Source organism: Coccidioides posadasii, chromosome 1 (genome assembly GCF_018416015.2).
Source record: "Coccidioides posadasii str. Silveira chromosome 1, complete sequence".
NCBI classification, from domain to species: Eukaryota; Fungi; Ascomycota; class Eurotiomycetes; order Onygenales; family Onygenaceae; genus Coccidioides; species Coccidioides posadasii.
The window spans coordinates 7,030,375-7,049,728 of record NC_089407.1 but is presented as its reverse complement, the minus strand read 5'-3'; the positions used below and the strand labels follow the sequence as shown (position 1 = coordinate 7,049,728).

The window sequence follows — 19,354 nt, the reverse complement described above, 5'->3', positions numbered from 1 at the left end:
ACTCCGTAATTGTCCCGGGTATGCTTAACAAAGGATTTAAGTCAGTAGGTGTGCATTTAATGAGGAGGAGCATTACGGAGCAGCCCCTCTTTCAGACCTACAGGCCTCTGATGAAGAGACAGTCAACATGCCTGCCGAAAGTTTGTTTGAACAAATGCATGTCGCTGTACGTTTATACCGTGTGAAGATAGTTTAATGGCAAAGGGGGCAAGGTAGGTATACGTCCATAGAGCACAGTAACTACTAATCGCATACCCATCTTAAATCGCCGGGGGTAAAACCCGTTCGACAACATGGCAATATAGCTAGCTCGCAGTTGCTATACTGCTTTGCCAATGCTCAAGTGTTAGAGTAAGATGGTATGAAAAATTCACTTGCGGCGAGTTGTGCTAGTCTAAGAACAGGGTCATAACACGCAGCTGGCAATAGGGGATTCGATACGGACCATGTGGATTGGAACACAAGGACAACCCAATCCAATGATATTTACGGGTTACGGGGCCCCCGATCGATAAACAATTTTACGTGCAGCGTAAACTCAGTAGCAGGACTGAGCAAACTTGAAATCCTAGTAACTTCGAGCATGAAGCGAGCGTTGGAGAAGGATAATCGTTATGAAACTAACAGCAATTCGATATGAAGCGCGTTATCTCGATTCTGGGAATGTGTCACCTGCCTAGTCGCTTTCTCAATGATCCAATGGAGCAGAGTGATGAAATATCCAAGGCAGGAAGTGATGACACTCTTATTTGACATCAGGCGCTGGGAACATTATTCTTCCATTCCAATCGTTGATTTTCAAGCGAGGAAAGGCTTTTTTTTGGCTCACCCGCTCTGAGTCGAGCCCCATCACGTTAATCCAAAGCGGCAAATGTTGTGAAAGGCATAGATGAAGTCTCTGAGAAGCTGTAGCCTCTCGAAACCTACTTTGAAAGATAAATAAGTCAGGCTGTACGTAATGGATTCATACCTGGATATGGGTTCCCGGGCATTAATGACGGTGATAACTGTACCTACATCATTTGACAGCGTGGATTCGATCCCTGGAGATTCCCTGCGTCTTCATCCTCTCAAGTTTATACCCCGGAAAACGAGCACATCATTGTCAACGGCCGGCGTGGCAAGGGAAAGAAGAGGACCGGGCCAGGAGGGTTAATATTCCGAACCAATATTTCGTGCATAACTCTCTGATGAATCACAATCTTTGCTTAAACCCAAACCAGGAGTTAGGAGATTCCAGGGTCGAAGGCACAACTTAGTACGGAGTGCCTGGCCGCAGCTTTATGGAGAGTGATGTACATACAGTACATTCTCTTACTCCTGGGCACCACTTTTTCGGGGACAGTCCGTCGTTTGGAGAACTGCGTCGGAGATCGTATGTACCGCGGCGTGTGTAGCACAGAGAAACACACCAACAGGATCGACAGGCTCCTGCAAAGCTGGATATTTATCTCACGCATATACCGCCTTGCATGTCGTTCTTCTTATGGCATTGAAGCAGAACTGGATACAGCCTAAAAAAAAAAAAAAAAAAAAAAGAAAAAAAGAGAAAAATGAATCGAACCCTGATACTCGGGAAGCGGCTCGCAGCGTTCTTAACACCGCTGTTAAGTCGACCACAATAGTGAATAGAAATCGGTTTATTGCGGGCGTCCATTAACTGAACTAGACTATTCGATCGTTGTCGGAACTCGCAATCGCCCGCTAAAACTTGCCCCGAATCGGGTCAACTACCTTCGTAGTCAAGGACGATAAAAGGGGCGTTTGTAAATCCCGTGTTCACAAGCGGGACAGAAAGGGGAAGGGTTGCCAACCACGCTGCGACACAGAGTTAGAAAAAAAAAAAAATCTTCCGAATCGTAACTATTTCTTGGTTGTGTCAAGTTATGACCAGGGCTCCCGGCTAAAATGCTTCGAAATTTTCATGCTCACTACGGGGCCATTCCAAACTTTGAAAGCGTCCGCATGCCCTCCGCCTTCAAAGCCCCAAGAAGCCGGTTGGCCATGTTGAGAACCATTGGAACATGCTCACTTAAAGGTTAAGCTTAAACGGGAAGCCCGCCAGTGCAGGTCGCACAGGTTAGAAGTAAGTTGGTTATATATGCAGATTACTCCGTATTTGGGGGTTGTCCACCACGCTCTGGAAGAGCAGCAGAGTGTCCACGGCAGTGCCCCAGCAGACCATCAAGGGAGGAGAAAGCACAGATCCGAGAGGTGGGCCCCCAGTCCCACCCCACTTCCTCACGCCGCTTGGCCTGGATTGTTTTCGACAGCGAGCGATAACTGGTTCGCGGCGGCGTGGTGGTGCCACCTGCGGCGAGCGACTCCGAAGCTACGATTCGTTACTTTCGAGGCCGACAGGGATCCGGTTCCGGGAGAAAAGTTGATCCGGAATATCGGATTATGTAATTATCACCTCTGGCCCTGAACTTTCTTCGAGCACGAAGCACTTGGCTGAAGGAAGCCTCTGGTTTCGTATGGGAAAAGGCGTCAAAGAAGCCGAGAGCGGGGAGAATATACTTTGGATTACGCAGCAGTAAGTGACATCGGTGTGGAGTGCTGGCGATGGGGCAAATGCGCTCCCTCTTGAAGCCGAATTTCGACCTGCAGAATAACACCGTCTCTTGCAGGCTGCTGGTACAGACTGGATGGCAACTAAAAACAAATAATAACTGCCTGCTAAGCACCTACGGAGTACGCAGACCATACTTTTGACCAACTTCTATTCTCTTCATTGCCGTCTCTTCAGCCCCCAGCGTTGGTAACATTCAGGTGTTGGATACAACCTTGATTGGCCACGTTTCCTCCTTGCCAGGGTAGCATACATACATAGTTGCTCGGTTCTTCAGGAACAAAACCGCAGCCTTTTGGGCTGCCTACTGACGCTCGATTAACTCATGCTGCTAACTAACTAACCCTTTTCCGTCTTTGATCAGACTTCTGTCAACCCCGAGATCTGCCTTCAATTTTGGAAAAAGTTATGCATGTGGCCCTGCCAAGCGAAGGAGGATGTCCAGCGCTGCTTGGCTAAAATCGGGTCTAAAAAGTGGCTCTTGGGCCGAGCGCTCGTCTGATACCGCCCATTAGCAAAATATTGATGCTTCTAGAAATATTCCATTCTTTGTCCCTGAGAAAATAAGTAAATAAAATATCTTACCCGTTACAGGTTGCAGAGCGGTTCTGCACCCAATGGACGATCAGGGATCGTGCTGCTTCGGCCCTTTCCTTTTCTCCCGAAGCCACCCAGGTCAGGGGCCGGTACGGAAGACCAAATAAGATGTGAAACCCTGGAGAGGTTTCCGGGATAAGGGGCCAGGGATACCCAAGGCTAACGAACCCCCAAAATCGAATCAGATTGGCACGTATTATGGGTCTTTCTCTGTGAATCCAAAGGAACTGGCCATAATACCGTGTACCAACGTGACATACAGCAACGTGACATACAGCAACGTTCTCCTCCACGCATGTGGAGTCGTGACCAGGACGTTTAAAAAACCACCGGACTCGTGGCTAATTGGATAGCGCTGATTAACATGATATTCCCGCATTGTCCTGGCCGAATTTGAACCCAGCAAATGGTCACAGTGGACCGGCTCATCAAGCTCTCAAACTAGCCCTACAAAGAACCGTCTTCAAGACCCATGTTTTCTGTGGTAGATTTAATCTTCCCGCAGCGCCTCAGGCTAATGGAGGTACAGATGTCTGAATGGATCTGCAGGCTCACATTCTCGCATCCTGTCCTGTGTGTGCGGCTGTGGGAGGTGGCTGACGTCCCACCGGGGACACTTTTATAAAACTGTGAAGCAAGGTGGCAGCACTTAATGAACCCAAAGCTTGATATATTGTCCCTATATTTGGGTTTCTTCTTAAATATCCATTTTCGCTGACAAGTTTCTGTTTACACCTGATCGTGCTGACTTTAGAGCAAATCCGATGTGCTGGACTATCGGGCCCTTGGAAATGATACAAGTCCAAATACCCGGTTCAAACCTTCTAGCGCTTCCATTACGTTTTCCTATCTCTGCCCAAGAGGATCTTGGAATGACCCTACGAAATTCTCTTCCAGAAAAGGATTATATTTCACACAACAGATCAAGAGTTGCTGAACGTGGCCAGCGGGCTTCGCTTTCGCCTTCAACCCTTCAGAACCTCAGACTTTCCTCCCGAACCCCTCCGTCACATGCGATCTCGTCTTCTTCGCAACAGGGGTCTCCGGTCATGTCGTCCGTCTATCTTTCGCACCCGACTACGGGAACGACCCAAGGCCAGCGAGATCTATCTCAGTTTCACATAATGACAGCGAAAATCGCTACCAATCCTTCTCATCAGTTCGAAACTGAATTTCGCGCGAGTCCTTCTTACGAAGGTTTTTATAATACAACAATGAGTCAGCCAGCCTTGGACGACGCGGAGTAAGTTTGCCTATTCTGCAAATGCTACGATCAGCGCTTGGTTGACAGTTTTTTGACAAACAGTCATTTCCGTTATGAAGTGACACCCCCTTCAACGGGTTACGAACAAGCCCTCTATGATATTCAGTCTCGTTCTAGCTTATGGGGTAAGTTCTTGTCTCACCCTGGATTTATGAGCATTGTCTAAGCATGTCCTCAGATTATGGAACCGACAACCTCTCTGTATATTCAGGAAGGAGTTACGGCGATGGTCTACCAGAGACGATGGCACAATGTTCTGAAGCCATGGACCTTCGACCATCATCCATAGCAAGCTCGCATCCCTTCGAATCCTCAGGCTTTACCCTACAGCAGCTTCATTTCGTTCCCGAGCAAGCACACCTCGCTCCGGGAACCAGCGTCTCCAGCCCTCAGCTTCATCAGAGTTCGCATGGACAATTAAGGCAGAGTCCACTCTTTGCAAATACCCCCACCTCTGATGAATATCCCCGAACACCATCCTCTAATCCTCCATTATCGTCGAATAATGTGGAAATTCCTCCTTCCAGCCTTCCCTCTCAATATTCTTCATCAATGTAAGGATCAGAACGCGCTTCTATTTTTACCCTCTTACCGGACGAGCTAACGCTTTACTCTACGTTAGATCTTCCATCCCTATCCTCTCGTCGGCGCAACCGTATGAACCGTACGTAAGCTCGAGGTTTCGGTTTTTCAAGTCCCAAAGCTAATTCGAGACATAAACTAGATCTCCATTCTATACCAGCGAGTCTCTTTCTGACTCTGGTTATTCCTTACCTCCTTCGGCATCCACAACACCAGTCCCTACCGTATCAGACCCAGCTACGGGGGCAAGCATTCAGGTTCGCGTGGTTAATTCCCGAACAAAGCCACAATGCTGGGATCATGGCTGTAACGGCCGTGAGTTTTCCACTTTCAGCAACCTCTTACGGCACCAACGAGAAAAAGCTGGCCTTGCTGCAAAATCGGAGTGTCCTTATTGTGGTGCCGTCTTCACCCGGACAACAGCTCGAAATGGGCATCTTTCGCAAGGTAAATGCAAAGTTAAGCGTCAAATGGATGAAAAGGAGAGATCTTTGACTGCTTCAAGATAATCATGGTGTTCTAAATGAGGTGTTCTCTGGTGGTCTTCTCTCCCCATTTGGTTGCCTTTATTTTTATTTTTATTTTTTTCCCCTTTTTATTCCCTCTCCGGAGTTTCGGAGTGCAAACGTTCCCTGGCGATTTATATTGAATTTCCCTTTCTACTGGGATCCGATGGTCTACTCCTTAATATGTAACCTCTCTTTTGTCAGCTTTGATTTTGGCTTTTCTTTTGTTGCATACGAAAAGTGGTGATATGGCGAAAAAAACAACAATGGTCGTCCTCGACAACTCGGGGATGGACACGGAAATAGAACATAATTATAATTAATACCCCTATTAACGGGAGTATTATTATCTTAAACTCTTCAATGAAAATGCTAAGATCCCATGTAGGGGGAAAAAACCGGTTTTCCAACCTAGTAGGAATGGGCCGATCGGTGTCCAAACTACCTCCTCTTCCCTGTCGCCGTCCCGTCTAGAAAGTTAACTAACTAGTTGCTTCGTTTGCTGATTTGTCCTGTGTTTGTGCTCCGTATTCATGGAGCTATTGCCAACTATTACCTTGCTATCGAACTGAACCACCGCGCGTCAGACCGGAGGGCACTTCCACGCGTCCCTTTAACAATTCGGCTTCGATCTCTCGACGCATTGCTTCCTCTTGCTCGTTGGAACAATCCTTGAAGACATGGTCCATCTGCTTGAGTGTACGTCCACTGGTTCCAGGAATGAAAGAAAGCACCAGATCAATGATAGGAGGCACAGGAATGCGAAGATGACATACGCGCCATAGCCAGCGTTTTGGACGAGGGGAGTGGTGATAAGGTCCTGGAAAAATACATGAGTAGTTAGGACTGGCGAAGGACTGGCGAAGGACTGGCGACACGACTGATATGATGTCGAGGAGGGAGGTAAAAGAAAGATACACATTACTCACGTTGATAAAATTGTTGAACTGACGTGGAGAGACGATGGGAAGACTTCTGAAAGTCGAATCGGCTGGGACGACTTTCACAAAACAACGATGGCTAGGTTCATTAACGGCATACCGGACGGCATGGCCCAAGGGACTGGCGTCCAGGATGCTCCAAATGCTAGCATATAGAAGAGCAAGAATCCGACACTGACCTACCCTTCTGATAGATGTGAAGGCAAGTGTTTATCAAATAGGCCAGCAAGGGCGGTGATGATGACGTGAGATGTTGTCATTGCGACTGAACCCCAGAGGAGTATCGACCGGCGGTCAAAATGGTCCATAGTCCAGATCCTTGAAAGCACGCCAACGAGCTGGGTGATATGAAGAACGCTAGACATGATTAGTTGCATGGAATAATCCATCCCATTGGTATTGAAAAGCGTGGGATATCAAAGCGTTGATGTTGACCAACTATAGTATCGGGATGAAATCCAACTGTTAGCACCCGCCTTGGAGCTCTGGATGCCTCGTGGCACTGATTGCTTTCTGGAATCGACTGTCGGCGAAAACATCAGTATGCTGTAGCCGAATGCGCTTGTCATCCTCGGAAAGTTGGCGCAATCGGACTAGGCTTGGTAATGCATCGTCATCATGCCATCCCGACGCCAGCGATCTCGGAGAGAAGGGCAAGAAACTTACTCTGATGGCAAGCATAAAGCCTAGAACCATCTGCAATAAAAAAGGGACCCTCCATGCCCACTCTCCACTCATGGAACGGGTCCCATAAGATATCTAAAATGTAATGCAGACACACGCAACCATGCAGAATTCTTCCAACATCAACAATGTTCCTCGGTTATCAGGCGGGCTAATCTCAGAAATATACAAAGGGGCCACCATGCTAAACATAACAACTCCGATACCACCAATAAGTCGAGTGCAGGTAAGCATAGCAAAATCATCACCGGTTGTTTGTAAAATCGAACATGGGAAAATGATTTCCGCGGTTAGCGTTAAATGTTTCCTCGAGAGCGTATCCGCAATCCAGCTTGATTAAATGCGCCAAATAAGGCTGTCAGGTCAATCACGGCAGTCATTAGGCCTTTCCAGAACTCTGCGCCGGATGCCTCTGAGACTTGCTCGAGTCGGTCGAGGAGCTGTGGCATCACAAGAATAATGGAGACAACGCCTTGGTCTTGTCTAAACAGTAACCCACCCAAGGTGGAGCACGCCGCGCAGAGGAAAACATAGGAGTTTGTAAAGAGCCTTCTGACTCTCCATGGGCCATAGGTGTCGCGAAAATCGAAGATGGCCGCTGCAGGGTGAGCAAAAACATAAGCTTCTGGGGAATCCCGTGAAAGCTCATATTCCTTATATTCTTTTCGTAAAAAACTATATCCATGGCAATGAAGCAAAATCGGTCTTGGAGGGGAGAAAACTTGACAGGGCATGCGCAAACCCCAGCGCTTTGCACTGTAGAACGGATTTCTGTCGGCGTTCGAAGGAGGAACAGGGCATTGCGGTCCGTTATAAGGGTGCCCAGGGTAAGCTATATCCATGGTGGGCGCCCTGTCTCATCCAGGTGCTCCATAAAGCTTCTTCTTGATACCATAGACCCGGCATCCCGCATGCGAATTAGGAGCCAGGGAATTTCTGGGTGTTAAGATGTGAGACATTGCTTCTATACATACACCACATTTGTCGTTAATCATGTGCTGTAATGGGGCAGTACATTCGGGGCAGTTGTGCTACATATCTCGATCACAGCACCATTTTCAGGTCAAATCTGCCATGGCTGATGAAAGGTGAGGCCAGGGGTCACGTTGGCCTTTTGCGCGTAGATCCAGCTTCGCCCGCAATGAACCTTAGCCCGCATCTTGGCAAGCCACAAAATGCTTATTGCTGATAAAGTTGATCTTGACAGAGGCCGAGCGGGATTGCAATCGACGGGTGCAATGTCAGCCTCAACGGCCCGGCTATTATACCTGGGCCACGAACAATTCACACAAAAAGATGTCAGATTAACTCCAAAGCCCAATCCGCACAGATCTTTTTGGGGGAAAGGGGGGGGAGGGGAATGAGATTTCGTCGTGAAGCCAAATTTACTTCCGGCGCTGGACCCTATCATTGTAGAGCAAAAGAGAAATGTTATGCTTCTCCGCTCACCTCCCGCTTTGGAAAATTCGGGTTGTTGCTTTGATCTTACTTAACTAGAAGACAAGCTGGTGTTTATAGTTTACGGTGGAGGGCTTGAGCCTTGGAGAGGAGCTGTATTGTAGAAATGCCCACTGCCTCGATCGACATCTGTCAATTGAAAACAGCCACCGGGATTCCAATGAAAGGCGTTCATGAGATTGATGTAGAACTCTGTACACAAAACCGGCTGTCAAATCAGCCGCGGTGTCTTAACTTTCTGCTCGTGCATTGCAACTCGATGCGCCCAACAGCCCAGCCAATCTTCCAAGCAGCGCCATGATGAGATAAGCAACCAACTCCCTGACTCAGCAAAAACAAACGCTGCGCGTGATGGCGCCCATTGATGCAATCATGCCGCCGGGCGTTATTTCAACAGCGAAAACATTCCTCCAGACCTCAACGCCCAATGGTCTCTTGATACGCTCTTTCGGATCTCTCAGCCGTTCTTATGACGTGAATCTTTTCGGCAATCGGTAACCCTGGGGCCTTTGGTTGGGCCTTGATTCCTGAGACGGAGCTGTCAGCGGACTTGGGATGCGGTTCCTTGCGCTGTCTCTTAGCACCTGACCCCTCCACATTCTGTTGCCCAACTATAAACACAGTGAGACACGCGAATCATGACCCCGATTTGAGTATTTTGAGGCAACTATATTTAAAAAAAATATATCTTAGTTTTACCTTCGCTTCATTGCTACTCGTCTATCTCCCGCGCAACAGGTTCTTTCGACCCTAACCTTCTTGGGTTGGCACGTTCAAATACCATCGAACCGAAATCCCTCCCGACCCCGCTTCGAGCAGTAGATAGAAACCTTTCCCCATGGCTTCTTTCCTTACGGACCTCTGGTCCAGCGTCTTCACGCCAGGAGCGACGCCGACCTTACTCGTCGCAACGAACGCGACATTTGCGGCCCTACAGGTGCTCCTACTAGCCCTTCTTGTTGCAACGTACAGCATTCACTTTTTGGTTCTCTCCTGCCTATGCGGCGCGCTGTGGTGGTCGATAAACTGGTTTGTTGCGGAACTTGATGTCGCCAAGGCAAAGGATGCACGGGGCAAACAGGGTTTCGATCAGTCTGCTGTTACTGGCAAGGAACCCTTGATCCGACCGCCAGGCGCAATCGACACTACGGAGAGCGAGACGGAGACCGAAAGCATAACAGGCGGCGAAGAAGCCCAGTTGTCTATGGCTGCTGCAACGCCTTTTAGCAGCGCCGCTACGGGCCGCAGACTACCCCCTTCTGCGTCGAAAAGGGAATCTACACCTGCTGCATCGAGCCAGCACTCAGTCCAGACTGTGACGGAAGGAAGTCAGGGAGAAGTGAGACGGCGACATGCTCCTCATGATAGTTCGGGTTATGTGAGTACGGATAGCGAGTGGGAGAAAGTTGAGGAGGATCGATAGTTTGGGTTTCCGCGCATACGCACATATATACAAACGCCCCCACAGAAGAGGTTTTAGCATCAATTTCTGCCAGCAATGATCTGAGCGTTGTACATACTGTACTTTGCATATTTCGTCACTGCGAGCTTTGATCATTCCCACATGATAGTTCTTCATGTATGGATCTACATTCATTTTAACTTGCTGAACCTAGTCAAAAAAATCTATTTACTCGTGAAAATGGATAATTTCAACTTAATCCTTGCACAGAGTACGTACTTATTGTGTTTCTATGCCACCTGCAGATTTGATCAGATTGTAGCCAAATACAGAGAGATACTCCAGCTATGGCCTGCAAACCTCTTCCGGACGAAAAGAGTACTTCGAATGGCTTGTTGGCAATTGGCACTTGTGGAATCGCCATCCTCAGTACGCACTGTATGTGCCTTGCCCCCAGCGAATTTAGCAGAGTCAAGAGGCAATGTTGGCCTGAAAAATTTGCTGAAACGCAGTGCCAAGTTGCCGAAAGTTCCATAGCCACAAAATACATCTGTATATGGAGTACAGCCCCCAGTTGCTGCTGTTGTGCTGCAACTACAACAATTAATTCAAACAGCCAATCACTCTTGTTCCCAGCCCTCAATTGAACACTTCCAACAACTACTGAAACATCCTAGCTCCATACCTAATCAATAACCTGTAGTTAAGGTTGGAGTTGTAGATCACGTGATATCGCGTTATGCGTTAACCAAGGTTGTTGGGAGCCAGCTTCACGAACCAAGGTTGAGTTGGATGGGGGGAAGAATGGGATAACTACTAGCTGTGCCAGACACTAGATTACTTGCGCATTGCCAAAGCTGTGCTGTCAGGACTCCTGTCATCCGCTCCCGCTCTCAACACGGGCCATCCTCACTTACCGTCATGTTTCCGAATGTTCCAATCTCGATTGGCCGCAAGCGTGTTTTCGACTCTGTATTCCCGCCGGCTCCATTGAGTGCTGTCTCGCCTACGCCCGATATCACTTCCGCTCTTGGCTACACCCAGTCATCCAGTCTGCAGAAGCGCCCATCTACTCCCCGTTCAGACCCAGATACGATTCCTGAACAGGTGACCTGGGATCGAGCATGGCACACTGCGACTGCGTTCCTGTCGATTCCAGACGAGAAGCTTAGTTTCAGCACAAAGGGGAGAAACGACGATGACCTGGATGATAAGGATTTGATTAAGCGGTGGTCACGCGAGCAGCGACCGTCGCAGAGCATTCTGGATGCTCTCTTTTATGTTATATCAGACTCGTCAGTAGGCAAGAAACTCCGAGCTGGCTTAAAGGAGTACGATTTACAAGCGTGGTATGCGAACGAGGTTCGGAGGCATTTCTTGACTAATTTTCGAGACACCCTTATCAAGGTTGGTGATATGATACCATTTTTTCATGTTTGGATACTGCTCAGCGATCTATTTGCCGTGCATGGCTAACTTGCTATCTAGGAGCTTAAAAAAAGAGGCCAAGAGGGAGTGCTCCCGCGAATAATTCGGTTGCTAAAGATCGCTCAAAATATATACTATACCCCCTTTCTTAATCATATTCTACCCCTATCAGATCCTACATCCCATGAGGATGCCTTCACAAGGTTACAGCAATGTCTGCATTCAATTGTCACATACTCTTTACAGAACCCTGACTTTTCATATCTACTTTCTGAGCGATTGGCCACCGAAGGTCTTGTGATTCTTGGAATTGAGCGCGATATCAAAGACAAGATCGCCTCTGCATATTCTCCCGTAGACGGGCATGGTGAAGATGAGATGGACATTGACCCCGTTTATTCAATATCCTACAGGGCCTGGAAAACTGAGCCGTCAGCCAGGCGCCGGATAAGTATGATGACAGATGGCGAGGACGCTAACATTACTGCAGCACGTGAAAAACTGCTCAGTTTGCTTGAGGGTGTTCAAGACGTTGGGCTCGGTGGAAGTAAAGCCCAGAAGGTCTTTGCAGAGGTAATGAATAACCTTATTACCGAATTTATAGCCGCTGAATACGCAGGAGAATGGGAGTCGCCGTCTCTTGTGGTTGAACATTTGCGGCAATGGATTGAAAACGTTTTTGCTCGGCTGGCCGTTCAAGTGCTGCACATATTCAAGCCATCAGGCATTGAAGATGAACAGCCAGATGACCTTATAGTAACGCTCAATGATGTGGAGAGATGGCAAGAAATTGGCCTCGCCCGATTGGGTGCACTTCGAATTAGCGAACTGTTTGAAATTATTGTCGAATGGGATGCTAGTGCCGGTGCCATTGAGGACTTGAAACACTATACCACCAATCCCTCCACACGGTTTTACCTCACCAGTACGTTCTCTGCAACGCTCATGAATCGACTTCTCCATCCCGGAGCCTCCACAGTTGACATATTACAACTGTACATTTCAATTATCCGCGCCTTTCGTCAGTTAGATCCAAGAGGAGTTCTTCTTGACCGATTAGCTCGCCCTATTCGCCGATATCTCCGAGAACGCGATGACACAGTTAAAGTCATCGTAGGAGGGCTACTCGAAAGTACCGTGGACTCTGCTGGGAAGCCAATTCAAAGCAGTCCCGACGGCCTAGGAGAGCTTGCAGCCGAGCTTTCGAAAGCGCAGCAGATGGCCCACCAAGAAAATAGCGGGGAGCTTGACTGGGACGATATGAACTGGATTCCAGACCCGATAGATGCGGCTGCGGACTACAAAAAGGCCAAACATTCCGATGTTATTGGCAGCCTTATCAGTCTTTTCGATACAAAGGAAGTCTTCGTCAAGGAGCTTCAGCGGGTTCTTAGTGATCGATTACTGAAGAAGAAGAAAGACTATGATCTTGAAATATCTGTACTGGAGCTGTTGAAATTGCGATTTGGTGAAGCTGCCCTGCAAGCTTGCGATGTTATGATGCGTGATGTCTTAGATTCAAAGCGCGTTGATGCCGTGATACGGGCTGATCAAAAGCTCGAGTCCAAGCAAGAGCATGCGCACTCTATGGGCCGTGATACGCTTGAGCATGTACCTGAACTGAACTCGAAGATCCTGTCGCGTTTATTCTGGCCGTCACTATCAGATCAGAATTTCAAGGTTCCCGAGGAAATTTCTTCTCTACAGGCTCGATATTCTACAGGCTTTGAAACACTAAAGCCATCTCGCAAACTTACTTGGCTTAATAGTCTAGGGGCTGTCACCGTTGAACTTGACCTTAAGGACCGGGTATTTAGCGATGAAGTCACTACCTGGCAAGCAAGTGTTATTTATTCTTTCCAATCACCTTCGTCTACCTCAGATTCACCGGTCACAAAATCCGTCTCTGAACTCGCTGAGCAACTGGAAATGTCTCCATCTCTCGTCCGCAGCGCCTGTCTGTTCTGGCTAAGTAAACGTATCCTTACGGAATCCGCACCAGAGGTTTACTCTGTCCTCGAAACGCTTCCTGATGACGAAGAAAGCTCATCCCAACCTGTTGGAGCGCAGGAAAGAGACAAGACGGCCAGCACTTCGGACGCCTCCGCTGCCGCCGCTGCTGCTAAGGCTGAGGCGGAGCGCGAATCCGCCGAAGCGGCTGCCATGGCAAAAATGAACCTTTACTGGCAGTTTATCGTGGGAATGTTGACCAATCAAGGCGCAATGCCTCTTCAACGCATTATTATGATGCTGAAGATCGCTGTGCCTGGAGGCTTCCCATATAGTAGCGAGGAGCTGAGAGAATTTCTTGGCAAAATGGTTGCGAAGGGGAAGCTGGAGATGATTGGAGGTGGGAATTACAAGATCATCAGTGCATGATGCCTTGAGAAGGTCGACGTTCCCAGCTTAGCTTATCATGTTATTGTTATGTATCTGCTGTTTTGTCAGCAGAGACTGTGTGTTGGCCGTGGTAGTGATGACATGATTCCCCCCCATTTTCGACTTAACAGCGTCGATGTCAATATCTCCGATACACCCCCAAATGGATATTCCCGATGCTTGTTTGAGTTTGCGACATTCGGAGCTTAGGAAGAAATGCATGAAGGTGTATCATTTCTAACCTTCGCGCATAATTGAAGGGGTTTCTTTGCTTGATATTGTAATAAAACGTGAAGAGCCATGCAATCCCCAATTATTCCATGCACAGGCATTTGTTAAAACTCTCACCAGAAGGCCGCATCCTGTCACTTTGTTCTCTGCGGCGAATTAAAAACAGAAAAGATATATTCGACATTTTTCACATAAAGAAAGAGCAAGGCAAGCTAACACCAAGAGAACTCCTACCGCCATGAGTAGCATAACCCCCTTAGTTCGGGCATCAATATTATCATACTGCATGACTTCGCGGTCGAAAAGGAGTAACGTTTTTTTGTTAGCTCAAACCCCAACCTCTAACCCGTCTAAAAACGAACGCCCTATCGTTACGCAGCCCGAATTCTCCCCAGTCATCAGTGAGTCGATTATAACTCCAGAATCCCTTCCAGACCAGCTTTGTGTTCTTAGAAGTATTGGCCAGCGTAGAAGCAGAGCCGTGTGTGGCGCTTCGACTCGGCGTTGCGGCGGATCGCAAAGCGAGATGCATGGTGTATGTGTATTTGGGGTCCACGCCTTCTGTTTCTATAAAGAGATCACGCGGGTCATGCTTGGGGTCCGAACTCGTGTTGGTTCCATGTCTGGTCGGCTGTGGAGTTAGGCGGGGAGCGGCGATCTCGGTGGTAGAGGTGGACTTGGAATCCTCGGTTGGCTTTACAGGACTTGGGTGTGAAAGGTGCCATCGACCTTTCAACGCAGATTTAAGGGCGGAAGACGCGACGGTAGGAATGGGATTGGCCACTGCGGCAACGGGAGCAGCCGGATTAGGGTTTAACGCTTGATTCTGATGTTGGCGATGGGCGGACGGTGGTGTCTGAAGGGCTTCGATGTTCTCCTTGCTGATGTGGGGAACAACATCGACAGGGTCGGTGGTTGTGAGGAGCGAGATAAGAGAACCGTCGGGATAGAAACGGAGATACCGGTAATAGGTCACGATATGAATTGGCGCGTTCCATGATACATTATGGAAAGACGAATGCGCTCCTGGGCGAGTATAATTGACCGTGCTTATATATATACCCGTAAACCGAATTCGGGGAAATGTCTGAAAGACCTGGGCCCAGGTAGACAAGGGTTTAGGAACTTGCAGAGCTGTGGAACCTAACGGGAAAGGAGTATAGCGTGATCTAAACGTATATTCCCGTCGTCCTTCTATATCGCACGAAAATGAGTAGTGCATTGAGCCAAATCCAAACTCTGGTCCTTGACATAGCCTCCGCCAGATGGGCTGTTCATGTTCAACGAGGTATGCAAATCGCTTGCACACAAGAGCCAAGCGCGCGAATAACGCCGGGTCCAACAACGCAACCTGCTTGAGGATCTCGCTCAGAATCTCCGACGGGACAGTAGATATCGGACATGGCGGAGGTGGTGTGCCTGCAATCAGCGGGTCCGCGACCGGAATCGGAAGATGTGCAAAGGAAGCGATGAGGTCAGCCGTCGAAAGGACAGGCTGTGCTTCGGATGAGTGGTGTGCGGTGTTCGGTACGGTAACGGAAGCATTGGACGGGTTTGGTCCTGACAGCCGTACATTTGCGGGCGGGAAGTGTTTCTTTCGGTAAGCCTGGTCTACTCTTGCATCGAGCTGAGGCCAGTCAGCTGTGCCTGCACACAATGCGCAATCAAAGCAAAAAGAGTCACCTTATACGCTTTCCGATATAGGGCCAAGCTGTCCCCAAGGCTTCCCTGGGCCTCTTTATTCACTGCTTCCTCAAAGAGTTCCAGCGCGGAGCTTGGGGCCTGTTGGGTCTTCGGAACAGAAGCATCATTGTCCGTCGGGCCAAGGGTCAAGTATTGTGTCTTCTCCGTTAGCGCTTCGAAATTAATGGGCTCCAAAGGGTTTCCGCTTTGTTGGAAATCAGGCTCTTCTTCCCTGTCTGCAGCTTGATGTTGCGGACGCGGCTTGCGACTCGGCTCACCCGACGCTCCAGCGGATTTCGGGCTCGGCTGGGAGGGCTGCGACGGCCGTCTGGTCCGCGCAGAGACTTCCTCCAGCCATTGGCGACGAAAGGACTCAAGCTCTTGGTTGTTGAATTCCATTATCTCCGCGACACGGAGTACTCCAATCCCGGCGCCAGGGCCTGATCTCGCCAGGTGCTTTGTTAGACAACCGTCTTGATGATATATGTACTCCGAAGCTAAAATCCGATCCCGATCGGTTTACCTGGGCCTCTGTAACGCCGCAAAATAATTTATTTCCCCGATGAAATCACTGCGCGTTTACAGACGCGGTAATAGCGCCCGGGAAAGTTTCCATTCGTCGCGCCGACTCGCGCTGGCCTCAAGGCTGGATGCATCTGCTATGAATTGTTGTGACGGGCGAAGATGCGGCTCCTAACAGACGGTCTCGCCGCACGTATCGGCCGAATACCGCTTACTAATCCATGTACCGCCTCGAAAAAGCGGCCGGAGACGGCGAGAACCTTACCTGCAACACTAAACCTAGCTGGGACAAGTGTCAAGGGTATTGCCGGAATTTGCAGAGAGAACTAGCTTTATCAGGTTTAGATCATTCGCCGCTTCAAGCTTAAAACGGTATCATATCAGATCGCCGTCAACGCCGATACCGCAGGCGAAAGTAATTTATCTTTTTCTTGTTTTCGCCTGGACAGACCGACAGCGCCGCCATCGTCGCTGAGAACTATGCATTCCACCCAGCACCGTTATATTTGAGGGCCTGGACGACGGACCGTGGGAAACTGGCTTTCAAAAATCATCACACACAGAGAGAGCAGTTGGATGCCTCCCAGCACGCCTGCATCGATCCGACCGGAAGACGCGGAAACAGCCCGTAATGAGCATGAGTCAATAGGCAGAGGGGAAAGGCCGGGCTCTGTATATCATGCCGATAGGAACTCGATGGCCACCACGGGAAGGCATGCGGGTGCAGGAGGCGGCACGATGGCCGAACAGGAGCATACTCACGTTTCGACGAGCCAGCGGATGATATCTGCGACGTGGGGTAGTGTTCTTACTTCTTTGCTAGGTACGGGGTGATCCCTCCCCCCCATCGCTGTGGATTTCAAAGCAGCTAACCGTCATCACCCTCAGTCACTCCTCTCGATGTTGTGCGAGTTCGTCTGCAGTCTCAGAGCCCCATTGCAAGGTTGCCAGTGATAACTCCACCTTCCGTACTGTTTAAAGAACTGCCGCCTAATCTTGGAGTCACGTCTTGTTGCCGCGAAGTCTTTTGGGTCGGGAACAATGGACAGTTTTGCATGGTTGGGAACCAGGTTCCGGACATCGGAAAACCGTCAGGTGGCGCGATGGCGGCAGATTGCGCTGTGGAGGAAACGCAGCGGAAGACGTTTACGTCGACGCTCGATGGACTACGCAAAATCGCCCGCAACGAAGGCCCGCTAACTTTATGGAGGGGCTTAAGTCCGACATTGCTCATGGCCATTCCGGCGAACGTGATCTATTTCACCGGTTATGACTGGCTGCGTTATGACAAGAGGAGCCCTATCGCTCGATACGTGGATGAGCACTCTGCAGCCTTTGTGGCAGGCGCAGCGGCCAGAATCGCCGCGGCGGCGGCGATTAGTCCTATTGAAATGTTCAGGACACGGTTACAGGCGACATCGGGAACGGGGACGGATCATTTCAGGGCCACTTTAAGGGGTCTACATCAAGTGACGCAGACGTACGGGTACAGTGCACTCTGGCGAGGATTGACTCTTACGATGTGGCGCGATGTCCCATTTTCGGGACTATACTGGTGGGGATACGAAGCTGCAAAAAGGTCGCTCGCCAGCATGCGATCCAGGACGTTTCCTCATGCGGCTGCCCACGAGCACCAGAGCAATGCTGTTGTCTTTGTGGAAAGCTTTACGGGCGGTGCTATATCCGGTGCGGTATCGGCACTGATTACAACACCGTTTGATGTCGGCAAAACTCGCCAGCAGGTTTTTCGACACGACGCGCTGTTTAACTCGTCCCCGTCCCCGTCCCCCGGCCCAACCACGAGCGGTTCCTTTACATCCTCTTCATTTGCGAAACCGAATTTGTCGACATCGGTGTCATCCGCGGTGCTCCCCGAACAATTGTCCATCCCGAGATTCCTGCTCCACATCTTTCGAGAAGAAGGAGTAGGTGGCCTCTTTAAAGGATGGGCGGCGAGATGCATGAAGGTAGCACCGGCGTGTGCCATTATGATTTCGAGCTATGAGCTTGGAAAGCAGATGGCCGGCCACGTCAACGAGCGGCGATATCATCTAGCAGAACACGATCATCATGCGGACCACAAGCCGCAGGGCGATGAGGTCTGAAGATATATCTCCTAAGACATGACTTCCTAGTGTTTTTACATATAATCACCCGGGTTAAAAAGACGAGATATTGGGAGGGATGGGTGAAAATAGAAACGAATGATACCCCCCACCTTTTGGCGATGTTGGAAAATTGGACGTCTCCTCACTTTTTTACACGACGACCACTCTGACGTCCCATAGTCTAAAATCCGAAAGACATTGTTGCTCCCTTGTTGCTATTCAAAGTACATAATCTAACCTGCGCGCCGGGGATTTTCGTCCCTCTTGGCCACGTCAAATACCTCTTTTTGCGATCCGTTTTCGATGAGTATGGGCGCATGGCGCATTTTGTTTAAGTAGAAGCGCGGCTCCTTGCTTTTCCTGATTTCTGGCGTTGAGCCTTTTTTTTTTCCCTTTTTCTTTTCGCCTTTTTTTTTTTTTTTTTTTTTTTTATTTTTTCTATTTTTTTGTGTATAAGATATCGACTCCCAATCATATTTGTTTCTGATTTGAAATCCCTGCGCATGGTGTGCGCGTAATGTCGCAGAGGATGAAGTTAATTTGTGCCAGAATGGCTGCATCCATCATCCAAGCACCCAAAACCTTATACGAGGTATTCCGCAAGTTTACTCTCAGTTTTAAGAATAATGACAGCTACTCGGTAGACTACATGTACACTGTACACGCTGCTCGTTGTGGCGTTTTCTCAATTGAGCCTCGAGATGATCAGGGCTCGATGGAGCTTGGAAATTTTTGTGATTCTCGAAATATGCGCACGCGTGTGTGTGTGTGTGTGTGTGTGTGTGTGTGTGTGTGTGTGTGTGTGTGTTCGCAGGTATATTCGCAGATCATATAGCTATGGCGAGGAGCTCCAGGAGCCGAGCTGGAACATATTCTGACGGAGATGAATGTTGCTGGCCTTTCAAATCTCATCAAAACGTCAACATGAAGCAAAACAGTTTGAAGGTCTGCCCCGGTTATTTTTAGCCTGGGAGAGCAAAGGTAAAACCATGTAACT

General features: G+C 49.1%; 7 protein-coding genes across 7 annotated transcripts; 4 read left to right on the top strand and 3 right to left on the bottom strand.

Moving 5' to 3' along the window:
- Nucleotides 1-3,960: 3,960 nt before the first annotated feature.
- On the top strand, nt 3,961-5,642 carry D8B26_002109 (uncharacterized protein; the record flags this gene model as incomplete). The annotated part of the gene is made up of 5 exons (XM_003066048.2): nt 3,961-4,412; nt 4,476-4,558; nt 4,612-4,987; nt 5,056-5,097; nt 5,158-5,642. 5 exons carry the CDS (start codon nt 3,961-3,963, stop codon nt 5,522-5,524), a joined length of 1,320 nt encoding a protein of 439 aa, XP_003066094.2. The 3' UTR covers nt 5,525-5,642.
- A 439-nt stretch (nt 5,643-6,081) lies between these two features.
- On the bottom strand, nt 6,082-6,722 carry D8B26_002108 (uncharacterized protein; the record flags this gene model as incomplete). The annotated part of the gene is made up of 4 exons (XM_066123729.1): nt 6,082-6,229; nt 6,298-6,341; nt 6,451-6,541; nt 6,646-6,722. The coding sequence occupies 4 exons, from the start codon at nt 6,720-6,722 to the stop codon at nt 6,082-6,084; spliced, it is 360 nt and encodes a 119-aa protein (XP_065979804.1).
- A 720-nt stretch (nt 6,723-7,442) lies between these two features.
- On the bottom strand, nt 7,443-7,988 carry D8B26_002107 (uncharacterized protein; the record flags this gene model as incomplete). Its single annotated transcript, XM_066123728.1, has 1 exon — nt 7,443-7,988. The coding sequence occupies one exon, from the start codon at nt 7,986-7,988 to the stop codon at nt 7,443-7,445; it is 546 nt and encodes a 181-aa protein (XP_065979803.1).
- A 1,020-nt stretch (nt 7,989-9,008) lies between these two features.
- Nucleotides 9,009-10,221, top strand: D8B26_002106 (uncharacterized protein). The gene is made up of 2 exons (XM_003066047.2): nt 9,009-9,226; nt 9,298-10,221. Exon 2 carries the CDS (start codon nt 9,443-9,445, stop codon nt 10,025-10,027), a length of 585 nt encoding a protein of 194 aa, XP_003066093.2. The 5' UTR covers nt 9,009-9,226; nt 9,298-9,442; the 3' UTR covers nt 10,028-10,221.
- A 572-nt stretch (nt 10,222-10,793) lies between these two features.
- Nucleotides 10,794-13,813, top strand: D8B26_002105 (uncharacterized protein; the record flags this gene model as incomplete). The annotated part of the gene is made up of 2 exons (XM_003066046.2): nt 10,794-11,413; nt 11,495-13,813. Exons 1-2 carry the CDS (start codon nt 10,928-10,930, stop codon nt 13,811-13,813), a joined length of 2,805 nt encoding a protein of 934 aa, XP_003066092.2. The 5' UTR covers nt 10,794-10,927.
- Nucleotides 13,814-14,069: 256 nt separating this feature from the next.
- Nucleotides 14,070-16,126, bottom strand: D8B26_002104 (uncharacterized protein; the record flags this gene model as incomplete). Its single annotated transcript, XM_003066045.2, has 2 exons — nt 14,070-15,671; nt 15,728-16,126. 2 exons carry the CDS (start codon nt 16,124-16,126, stop codon nt 14,367-14,369), a joined length of 1,704 nt encoding a protein of 567 aa, XP_003066091.2. The 3' UTR covers nt 14,070-14,366.
- A 617-nt stretch (nt 16,127-16,743) lies between these two features.
- Nucleotides 16,744-18,804, top strand: D8B26_002103 (uncharacterized protein). Its single transcript, XM_003066044.2, has 2 exons — nt 16,744-17,072; nt 17,138-18,804. Exons 1-2 carry the CDS (start codon nt 16,826-16,828, stop codon nt 18,352-18,354), a joined length of 1,464 nt encoding a protein of 487 aa, XP_003066090.2. The 5' UTR covers nt 16,744-16,825; the 3' UTR covers nt 18,355-18,804.
- The last annotated feature ends 550 nt before the right edge of the window (nt 18,805-19,354 follow it).